General features: G+C 41.0%; 2 protein-coding genes and 1 pseudogene across 2 annotated transcripts in view; 2 read left to right on the forward strand and 1 right to left on the reverse strand.

Moving 5' to 3' along the window:
- The window catches only part of CLDN10 (claudin 10), a 106,830-nt gene extending 97,039 nt beyond the window's left edge, over positions 1–9,791 (forward strand). The window contains exons 2-5 of the mRNA XM_025200364.1: positions 4,120–4,281; positions 4,453–4,534; positions 8,553–8,660; positions 9,402–9,791. Coding sequence (XP_025056149.1) covers positions 4,120–4,281; positions 4,453–4,534; positions 8,553–8,660; positions 9,402–9,528 — 479 coding nt within the window. The 3' untranslated portion in view covers positions 9,529–9,791. The remainder of the gene's footprint in view (positions 1–4,119; positions 4,282–4,452; positions 4,535–8,552; positions 8,661–9,401) is intronic.
- DZIP1 (DAZ interacting zinc finger protein 1) overlaps positions 4,544–11,949 on the reverse strand; it is an 82,007-nt gene continuing 74,601 nt past the window's right edge. The window contains exon 18 of the mRNA XM_025200362.1: positions 4,544–4,941. Coding sequence (XP_025056147.1) covers positions 4,571–4,941 — 371 coding nt within the window. The 3' untranslated portion in view covers positions 4,544–4,570. The remainder of the gene's footprint in view (positions 4,942–11,949) is intronic.
- LOC112549782 lies at positions 6,314–6,439 on the forward strand (annotated as a pseudogene).

Genomic DNA, 11,949 nt, shown 5'->3' on the forward strand with positions numbered 1-11,949 from the left:
CACCCAGCACTCTTCCCTGCCTATGCAGGGGGTCAGACTCGATGATCTCAAGCAAATCCCGGGACGTCTCAAGCAAATCCCGGGACGTCTCTCAAGCAAATCCCGGGACGTCATTCTCCCCCTGTACTCGGCCTTAGTGAGGCCGCAGCTGGAGTACTGTGTCCAGTTTTGGGCTCCACAATTCAAAAAGGATGTGGAGAAGCTTGAGAGAGTCCAGAGAAGAGCCACGCGCATGATCAGAGGTCAGGGAAGCAGACCCTACGATGACAGGCTGAGAGCCCTGGGGCTCTTTAGCCTGAAAAAGTGCAGGCTCAGGGGTGATCTGCTGGCCACCTACAAGTTTATCAGGGGTGACCACCAGCATCTGGGGGAACGTTTGTTCACCAGAGCGCCCCAAGGGATGACGAGGTCGAATGGTCACAAACTACTTCAGGATCGTTTCAGGCTGGACATAAGGAAGAATTTCTTTACTGTCCGAGCCCCCAAGGTCTGGAACAGCCTGCCACCGGAGGTGGTTCAAGCGCCTTCATTGAACACCTTCAAGATGAAACTGGATGCTTATCTTGCTGGGATCCTATGACCCCAGCTGACTTCCTGCCCTTTGGGTGGGGGGCTGGACTCGATGATCTTCCGAGGTCCCTTCCAGCCCTGATGTCTATGAAATCTATGAAGGGTCTAATTTCAGCATCCTCCCTTATTAAAATTTCCCCCCTCTTGACTCAGCTAGCAGGTTTATCGGAGTAAAGATTGAACAGAGGTGCAGCTTTTGTCCTAGAAATAGAAAGATCACTATGGGCATGTCTACACGTCTTTACATGTGCCTAATGCACATTAACCTAATGCACATTAAGGCAATTTAGGCACATGTCTACATATGCATGTGCTAACACGCATTAATGCAGGTGTGTGGACCAACTTGGGACTAAAGCTAGTCCCAAGTCAATGGACACACACCACATTAATGTGCATTAGCGCCTTTACGCATTCACTAATGCCATTTAGTGCATAAATTTGATATCTTTATGCAGGTATCAAATTTAGGCTCAAATACCTTAAATCATCATTTTTAGGGGGCATTAAGGGTGCACACGTGTATTTGCGTGCCCTTAATGTGCCTTAAATTGGGCTAATGCAGATTAAATGTGTACTTGTAGACACACCCTATTACTGTAACAGGAACCAAGTCAATTGAGGACTATAATTCTGGAGGCTATAATTCTGAAGTTTCAGTTTACTCTAATCACCTGTAAAGTCAGTTTCATTATACAGGCAGTCCTGGAATTGAGCAAACCTTTTATAGTTCATGAGTGTATTATCTAGAAATTATTCACACTATTCACTGGTAAGCATACCCAAAATTTTGTCTTCAAATAAATGATTCATTGGGCCAGGAGAATGCAGTAGGAACCATGATGGTGCTCACCTGGGCAGGTGGAGTCCTGCTCCCTGGTTTGTTTCTATATTTTATCCAATAGCCATTTTCAGTAAAATGCAGAAAGTCCAGAAAACAACCCAGGACTCTCCATCCTAGGTGAGTGTCTTAACCAGCAAGCTCCCATTCCCCTAGGTCTCTCCTGGCCCAATTTATCTTTGTTTTTTTTCTGCACAGTCGCATAGTATTAACAGGAGGGATGAAGAATGCCTATTCCCAACTCAGAACAGCTTCTAACCTAGTGGGCAGAATACTGTCCTAGGCGGTGGGAGTTGTGGATTTTAATCTCCTCAGGCTGAGAAGGGCACTAAAACCAGTTCTCTTGCATTCTCACCCAGTGCTCTAACAGCTAAGCTACTATATAAAATGTAGATCATGTTGGTCCCTCTTCTTCCAGGCATGTTTTAAAAGAGTGAGTGCTGCTCAGACCTACAAAAGCAAGAGTGTAGACACACACCTTCAAGAGAGAGTTCTAGGTTGTGGATCCCAAGCGGAACAAGGCATCTTCCTGTCATCCCAGATCAGTTGCCTGAATTCCAGAGTGTTTTCCATGGTCTCATTTTAGGTAGCTCCCTGTTCAGTATGCTGGCCATGTTGGGTCCCATCTGGAGGCACTTAGCACTCTCTGTATGTATGCAGTCTATACAAAGCCTAAGTAGCTAACACAGGGTTATGAATTCCATGCTGGAGTGCTGTAGTACTTAAATTTAAGGTGCACAAGTCCTTAAAGGTGTACTTTTCATTTCCATTTAGGTTATTCCCAAACACAGAGAAATAAAGGCCCTTTTGTGCTCTTTTTACAGTGCTTCAGCACTGATCAAACTGGAAACATTTTTCCTCTACATGGAGTTGTATATGGGAATTTAATTGCAGTTCATCTCGTCTTCATTTTATTTATGTACCTTACCAGAATTAAACTCCTTGCCATAGATGGTAACTTTGAGCCAAGTGTCCCTCTTCTGCTGCAAATATAGAAAAATGGAATGATGGGATGTTATGGTACTCTAGCTTCTGAATCGGCTGTCTTGCTGGAGAAGAGGGAAGTCTGGAGTCCACCACAGAGGGACTGGCTCTCTCTGCAGATGCTACAGCCCCTGCAGTATTGGCAACCAGTTGTTTCACTTATCCTAAAACTTCACAAGGTTTTAGAGAACATCTCCTCTTCCCCTTCATGAAGCAATAAATGTTTTCCCCAAAAGGTTTCTTCTTAGGGTAGACAAAAGAATATAGGCCTTGTTTTCAGAAGACTGTGCTCTATATTAATACACATTATGTTCTGCACAACACAGGCAAACTAAACCAAATTTAATTTGCATTCAAATAGCTAGAATATTTTTCCAGATCATGACTCTTTCCTGGTAATACTGGTGTATCAACTCTGATGGCAAGCTAAAGTGTCTCAGCTATGCTTTTGTACTGATTTTTTTCTACCATGTCCTTAGCTACGTGTATAAATATGGTTGTAGAAATCCTATGGTGTGATTGCACATATGTAAGTAATGCACCATCAGCAATAGTCATTCATTTAATATTTTGAGCTTTAAGCAGAGAGATAACAGGAGCACTGTAAAAATAGATATGTCACAAGTTAATAGAATCCTGGTCAATGGTGTTGAAGAATAGATGGTACAGGTGCTGCGTGATGAATATTGCTTCTTGTTTTGCTTTATTGTGGTGTCCTTAATCATTATTGTTTTAAAACATTTTGATTAATTTGTTTTCCACTGAGTATTTACTTTTTCCTCTTTGTTAGGTCTATTACTCAAAATAACTAACAGTGGGAGGGAATGGGTAAAATAGAGCATGGTGTTCCAGTTGTGGTACAGCCAGAAAATAGCTCAATAGAGATCAAAGTGAAATGAGCGAATAAAGTAATGGAAGCACCTTTTCATTTAACATATAACAAACAAGTCATGAAGAGTAATCTTTTATGGTAATAACTCAGCTTTAAAAGATTGCATCATTTCACCCATAAGCCTTGCTGCTGTTATCATAGGATTTTACTTTCAGAAGATGCAAAGTGCCAAGTATTCAGTATTTCTTGTTTGAGGACACTATGCTTGAGTGTCCTCAACACCTGCGCAAGAAAATTCCTTGTTGAATCAAAGCCTTAAGTATGTTTACTTTTAAGCATGTGAGTACTTCCGTTCAAGTCAACAGGATGTCCATGGACTTAAATTTAGACACATATTTTCTGGTGTCCAAGATACATCAGTGTATAAGTTAAGCCATCCACCAAAAGATAAATTTGTGCCTTCATGCTCCCACCCACCCACCTGAGGGAAGGATGGCAGTATCTTCGTGCCCACCCAACCACCAACCTGGTCCTGGACTCTCATTGGCTCATCAGGCTTTTCTTCAAGATGCCTGTGTTTAATTTCAGTAATCTATTCTTTTTTCTAAGAGCTCCTTTTTGCAAGGAAAACATGTCTTATCTACTGGAAAATATAATATGTATGGAATCAGGACCTTAAAGGCTAATCAAAAGCCCACTGAAATAAATAAGAGTGTTTCCATTTAATTCAATAGAATCAGGAGTAACAGGGATGAAGGAGCTGATCACTTGGTATGGAGCATGGTCCTGCTTGTGGGTTACTCCTGTGTACCCTGGGTGAAATCAAAGAGCCTACAATGAAAGCTGTTAGTTAATGCTATTCTAATATCAGCATTAAACATTGTGATTACAGGTTATATACAAGCCTGCAGAGGACTCATGATAGCTGCTGTCAGTCTTGGATTCGTTGGTTCCATATTTGGACTGGTTGGGATGAAGTGTACAAAAGTTGGAGGCTCAGATCAGACTAAAGCTAAAATAGCTTGTTTAGCTGGGCTGATTTTCATACTTTCTGGTAAATATGAAACTATAACTATAAATCTGCATGTCTGAAACCTTATCAGATCTGATTCTATTTCCAGTTAAATCAATAGCACAACTCCCTCTGATTTAACTGCCAGCAGGTTCAGGCTGCAAAGTAATATACTGATGCCCATGAATGACTTGTTCATTTGATGTGTTTTAGGGTTGTGCTCTATGACTGGTTGTTCCCTGTATGCAAACAGAATCACATCGGAATTCTTTGATCCTACTTTTATTGCACAAAAGTAAGTACTTTTACGCCCATTAATTTTTCAAACAAATTAGGTTGTAAATTGGATAAAATACATACTGAAGTAAATTTGTAAAGGAATTGGATGCTCCAGACCAGGGCTGTCACACTTACCTGTGGCCAGATCCACAGGGTCAGTGGCTGCAACACTGCCAAGTCCAGCAGCAAGGGTCCAGGGGTCCAAGGTCTGGTGGTAGGGCCCAACTGCCACAGGACAAGCACGGGCTATGTCAGCGCAGCCCTCATTCACCCTGCTGCTGCCAATGGCCATGTCCAGTAGGGTCCAGGGACCTGGAATTCTGCAGCAGGCAATGCCTTCAATTTCCAGTAGTCCAGCAGGCAGGATACAATGTCTCTGTGGGCTGTATCTGGCCTCCAGGCCAGGTGTTTGACTCACCTTCTCTAGACAAGAGACAAATATGAGGTCTGTAATTATGTTTCACTATATTATTCAAACTTAAACTACCAAGTTGTACATACTTCAGGAATTTCATGAACTAACAAAAGCAATTACTTCTGACAAAAATCTTTGCAAATTACTTATAAAGTAACTAATATTTAATCTCTGTGTAAAGGCATAATGTTATAATTGTGTACTACAACTACTGCAGAGGATAAATTCAATTTAGCTAAGCTGATTTTTAGGTCTACATTTGTCACTGATTCAGTTGTCATTTATTCCACTTTAGTACACCTGCCCACACACAAACCAGTTGCTCTGTACAGAGGAATTATCCAAAATAAAGTTTGAACTTTAGATTTTAATTATAGGGAACTGTGCTTCAAGCAATATATTTGTTTCATGTAAGGGAAGGTATAGCATGCCTCTTCCTCTGCAACAGTTTAAGTAGGGGGCTTTGCAGACAAGCTTTTACTTACTTCTCTCTGCTGTATATTGATTAATCTCTCCCAGGACAGAGAGGTGGATATAAAGCCCCTCACATGGAGAATTAGGAGTAAAGACAGGAAGACCTAGCAGTAACAGTCTAGAAACAGTGGGTGTTTTTACACATGCTCCGGGGTGGGAGGGATGCTTTAATTAGAGCAGCTCTGAGAACCACTCTAATTAAAGCTCCTGCAGCATCTCCTGTATCAGCAGCCCCACACTTGAAAATGGCGGCAGGGGATATTTAACTAAAACTCATTGAACTAAAGCTCATTTTGAAGCACAGGAACACTGATGCATGACATGTGGAGGCTCGCTGGAGTGTAATAATTAGCATGCTCTAGCAGACTCGATTAATCAAGCCTGCTTTGACATGCTGTAATAATAGTGCATTGGAGCAGGTTTCAAGATTAATCTTATGCTGAGTTGTATGTTCTGCTGTGACAGATATGCATTACCAAATAAACTCCAGAGGAAGGTAAAAGCCTGCCCCTTATATATGTCAACTAACTGGAACAAGATGGGGCAACTACCATCTTGCAGGCAAGACCAATTTAACTATTCCTAAGGCATATCCAGTACATGAGTACCTAAGCTAGTCAATCTTTCTCTGTCTACAATAATGATGTTTCCAAAACTTGTACTGGCATCTTATTCTACTGAATGACTACTGCTAATAAATATTTTTCTGATGGATTCCCTATCTGTTCAATACAGTAAGCTGTATTCACTTGGCTCTTCCTATTGACTAAAGAGAATAATTGATCTAATTCTTTATACAACTTCTTTTGCCATATTTGTAGAGAACTGTCTGCCCTTAGCCTTCTTTGCTCTAAACAAACCATGAACTGTTCTCTGAGCCTTTCCTCATCTGTCTTGCCAGCCTTTGAACTTATTTGGCATGAGAGATACCATGATCAACAGTTTTTCCTAGGGTGAGGTCTATCCATTGCACTCAGGGCAGGCCGACTTCTGTGAGTTTCCCAAATGCAGAAAACTGCATTTGTACTTTCCCTCGACTTGCTCTTTCAGCCTTTTGGCTAGTAGCCAGCATGAGTAGGGGACATCTGAACCCCGACGTCTTTGGCCTGCACACAGGATGCCTGCCATGGATTTGAGGAGTATCTGAAGTCCCAGACTGATGAGTCTGGGAGGAAGGAGACTTGCCCAGTGGTAGAACCACATGCAGACTTGAACAGCTGAGCTCAGCTCAGTCGATTTGGAATCAGAACTAATATAGCCTTAAGCCCCCAAAAATGTACTGTATATAAATAGTTACAACAATGCTGCTTAAAAGTCTGTTTATGGAGTACCTATGCTGAAACTTGCTGCGGTTTTAAAAAGGGGTAAAATACATCAATTCTGGGTGAATCTAGTCTATGGGTACTATATGCAAATTACTACCACTGTAATTATTTCAAGGTCAGTGTTTCAAATTTGCCTCTCACTTCCAAGTACTCCAATTCTGAGAAAGCAGGTCTTGACAATAAGGAGGAGAGGGGGAAAGCGGTGCAAGGGGGAAAAGCTCACACGAAGCAGAGGGCAAGGGAGCGATCCCCCCCCCCCCCCCCCCCCCATTTATTTTCCCTGCTGCAGCACAGGGAGGGGGGACAAATTCAAGAATTCAAGGCAAACCTCCAATAATTAGATTCTCTACCTGGAAAATTAGAATTAATTTATAATTTTTCCATTTTTAGAATCTCATCTTATGTTTCAGTAAACATGGTATCTACTTCTTTTGGCATTTATCCTGTGCAAACACTTTTAGGTGGTTTTTGGTTCACTGTGCATAATTTTTAAGACTCATTGAGTTAAGCTCTGCCTTTTTTTTTATTCTAATCCTTTATTAGGGGTGTGGTGGCAGAGTAGGTAAGTATGGGTCATGCCCTGCTCTGAACTCGTATCAAAGGCCATCCCCAGTTTACATATCTATAAGTAGCACCTAGTCATTCAGGTTACAGTCAAAGGCAGCATTTGTGGTGTTAGCCACATCATTCTCTACTTGCTTCAGAAACTGGTATGCTTTAATCCCACTAACCCCGTGGACTGTTAGGTACAGGTGGACCTTTGACTTGACATTTGTAATCATTTTATAGTTTTTCACTGACCTTCTTGCAGCTTTTTTAGCAAACATCATTATTACATTGTATTGAACAGACTCCCATTGAAATCAATAGAAACACTGTCACTTCAGTAGGAGCTGAGTCTGGGCATGGACATATACATTTGGAAATGTTTCAAAAGGGCAGCAGCTGTTACCTTCTAATTGTTATAAGTGGGCAAGTTGGGAACAACACAAATATAGCAGAACTGCTCTGACTTCAAGACTGGATGAAGCAATGTTAGCACACAACAGCTGCTTCCCTTTTGGAACGTTCTTTTTTAAATGGCTCCAAATGTACGAGTATCCATACCCTAAGGCTTTTTTAGAGCAGGTTTCTAAGGATCCTAGATCCCGTTTCATACAACTACTCTTAATAATAAAAACGGAAGAAAAGGAAAGGAGAAGAGAATTGTTTTTAAAGAAACATTTCAGTTTTTAGCCCAAGAGCTAGCAAAGTATGTAATGGGCTTTAATAGAAAGATAATGGAGTTAGGGGAAAATAAACTTTGGGTTAGACATGAAACAAGCTTAGGAGCACCAGTGATGAGCATGACTAACTGCTTATGGCACTCTCCTGGGAGGGGAGAAACCAAGGTTAGGAACTCTGCTGCAAGGCATCTTGCTGTAGTGTTTCCATGTCTTTGAAGCAGGGACTGGAACCCAGTAATCTCTAGGCTATACAGTTCTTACTTTCTCTTCCTCTCTTTGGCACAATGAATCTTAAATATATTTTGCAGTGCAATGAAACAACTTCAACAGGCGTAATAGAGAGCGTGCCTCCCCACCAACTCATTTTGGCTTGCAAAAAGAAAACCATAGGTTTGAAAATGCTCAAGCCTGCAGAGACAGCATTTGTGGGTTTATTATTGTTGGTTTTCTAATGATGTACATAGCACATGTCTAAAATTATTTAGCAAAACGTGAAGTTCTTTAGTTGGTCTCAATGCATCAGGAAGAACATTACAACCAATCTACAAGCTAAATTATAAGTCCAGTAAATGCATATTTATTGTTTTCCCACAGGTATGAGTTAGGAGCAGCTTTGTTCATTGGATGGGCTGGATCATCACTTTGTATAATTGGTGGCAGTATATTCTGCTTCTCAATAGCTGAAAACAACAAAACCCCAAGGTACAGAACAAAAGGTTGCACTTATTTTGCAAAAAAAACCCACTACTGGCAAATGGGTGATAGTTAAGGCATAGAGAGGTAAATTTTAAGTACATGGCTGAAATTTAATTACTGTCCAAAAGAACTATGAAACTAGGCAAAAAATGGCATGAAGGAAAGAGAATCGGGATTTAAAGTTAACAAGTCTTTTTAAAGTGCCTGTACTATTGTTAAAGAAAGCCACTGTTTTCTATTACTTGTACTGTATTTACCAGAATCCAAAACTATGTCACATTTAAGAGACACTCCCCAATAATTAGATTTTACACATGTAAAGTTATAAATGTTATAATTTCCAGGTATAGAATCTAATTAGTAGAGGACCATTCTAAATTTGTCCCCAGCCGCAGCAGGGTCAGTAGCCTGACCCTTGCATTTTGCTCCCCTGCTGCTTGCCTCCCCCCCGGCCCCCACAGGTGCCTGTTCCCTTTCCCCCCTGGCAGTTACTCCCTCTGCATCCCTGCTGCCTGTCTCCTCGACTCAGTTCCCAACCCTTGCTGCTGCCTGAACCCTCACTCAGGCTGCTGTCCCGTCCCTGACTGGATCCCCCATGGATACTACGATCTCATCCCTGGACACACTGCTACCGCATCCCCTAACCTGTTCCCTATGCCCTGACCCACATTTTTGATGGACAGCAGCTCAGGGGCACACTGCTTCATACTTTTATGTATGAGTTGTAAATACATAGTTCTCTTTCAGGATGGGGTACACATACAAAGGAGCCACATCTGTGATTTCCTCTCGGACAAAGGCCCACAGTAACACAGCAGACTTTAAACTGCCCAAAGACTCTCCACGGCACTTTGACAAAAATGCTTATGTTTAACTGTACTATCCTAAGAACCAGAGCCAATTTTTAAATCAGTTTGTACAGTTCGTTTACAGAGTTATTTCCAGAAGAGTATCGAAGCAATTGCCACCAGAACAATGAATTTTTTAAATATTATCTTGCAGGATTTTACATGTTGATATCAATTTTCTTATACAATGTTTTAAGAATTATATTGGTGGTATACATAAAATTCATAACTGTAAATCACTTGCTGATGTAGCCTTGTATAAAAAAAATAAATGGGATATTTACAGATACTATATGTCAGATTCTTTGTATGGTATCACGTATGCAATCTCCAATGCAGTACATTGGAGCAGCAGCATAGAAATGAATTCTGAAACAGGTCAAGTACTGGAAAAAGCAGTCAGGTTTTGTGCATTTGTGCAGCTTCAGAACTACTAACTTACCTTGTAACTCCAATGGAAGTTAAGGGGTGCTGAGTGGGCTTTGTACGGCTGGCAATCTGGTCTTAATTTTTGAGCTAAAACACCATGGAGCAAAGGGCTAAGGTGTAAAGGAAGGTAGAAGATAATGAATCCCATACCACTGGAACAGGCTGGGGAGCGGTTTGGGTACAGCAAGCTAGGGGAACTAGGGTTGGCTAGGGAACCTAGATAAATCAGATCTGGTCAGGCTAATTGTGTCAGGCACAGACTCTGAGAGAATAGTGTGTTGGGAGTGTGAGGAGAAAATGGGACAGGGTACGAAGAGCAGAGTAAGAGCACAAAGTTCTCTCACCTGAAGGGATTATGTGAAGGACAACACAATAGTTTTGAATAGGCTCCTCCATTCTGCCTCTAACCCACTTCAGCTCCCATTTATAGCTTTCTCCTAGTTTTCCTCCAGCCTACCCTTTCATACTTACCCTCTCTGCAACATGGTTGCCCTTTTGCTCTTCACCCCAAAGCTGGCAAATCACTTATTCTGGCAATTGTTCAATCCTGTTCCAGATTGGCTGGGTGTGATCAGACATGTGACACTGCAAACAGGAGAAGCCATTGTAGGAAATAAAAACTAGCCACTTGCTGCAGTCTTGCTGTTTGCATAAATTTCCAGAAAGGCTACAAGAATGCTTGAAAGGATTGCCAAATGTGTGGATGTCACATGGACTATGATATAATTAATAATCCAGATTTATTTAGAGTCTATGAATAACCACAGAATGTGTTTTGGTCTGAGTCACTATAACGGATTAGTTTCTGGTCAGAATCAAAGCCAAATCTTTCTTGAAGTTTGGATAGACAGACCCTCAGTTTCACTGAAGTAGTATGCAATGTTGGCTCAATTTATCCTCATTATTAGTTTAGCATATCCTCTACTCATTACTGGCTTAGCAAAGGAAAAGAAAGGCAAGTATAATATTGCAGTTAAATAAAAGATAATAAACTTTTTACAACAGTAATGATCACAAAAGTTTTTCTTTTAATTTAGTGCTTTTATCTATTTAAGTTTTAAACAGTTAAGTCTTTATTAAATGAAGGCAGCTAATAACAGTAAATTAGTACAACTGAATACAATACAAAAACAAAAAAGTGTTCCATGCCACACATACCATTCTTGCTCTAGTTTGAGTTGTCCTGTTATATTTTTCCAAATTTTATTTTACTGTGAATACACATTAAAAACCTATTCTAACAACTAAAGCAGAAACACCTTCCCAATACTGAGTTTTAAGGCATACTCTAGAAACAACTCTGTAAACTATGTCATTTTTCAGCTTTTGATGCTCACTGGAAACCATGTTGGAAAATGTTAACATTTTAATTTTAAGAAATACTTTATTTAAAATACTTACATTTTAATATAAAGCTTGGGACAAAATACAAAAAATACATTTTAGAAATGCTTTAAAATACTGATCTAGTAACACTGCAATAAACTCTGCCTATTGGCTAATACTTCTGGGCTTCTTTAACAGCTGGTCTTAAAAGCAAACATTAGAAGTGAACGCTTGGCCCAATTAAGACAATGGAAATTCTGCACAGGAGCCAACAGGGCCAAGAATTTCTCCCAGGTTTCTAAACTGTGAGGACTAGTCGCATATATTTAAACATCCTTCCATACAATTCAGGGTTAAACACCATCAGATTCTCTTAAACAAATCTTCCTGGTTGTTAATGTACAATACAAAGAAAACCCAGGAGTCAGAATCTTTTAGACCAGGACTGTCCAGCTGCGAGGGGTTGATTGTGGCCCCTAGGCCCAGCCAGCACTTCCCCTATTACCCTGGTTGCTGCTGCTATTCCCCCTCCCTAAGTCAGCTTTTGGTTCCTGCTCCTGCCCCAGGGGACAAGGTGGGGCAGTACAGCCCCAAGCACTGGAAGTGCTCTGGTGCAGTGCAGCAAGGGAGCTGAGGAGGGAGCTGCCTGCCTATGCGGTTCATTGGTGTCTATGTGGGGGAGAGGTTCAGCA

This window comes from Alligator sinensis, unplaced genomic scaffold, assembly GCF_000455745.1.
Source record: "Alligator sinensis unplaced genomic scaffold, ASM45574v1 scaffold740_1, whole genome shotgun sequence".
NCBI lineage: Eukaryota > Metazoa > Chordata > Crocodylia > Alligatoridae > Alligator > Alligator sinensis.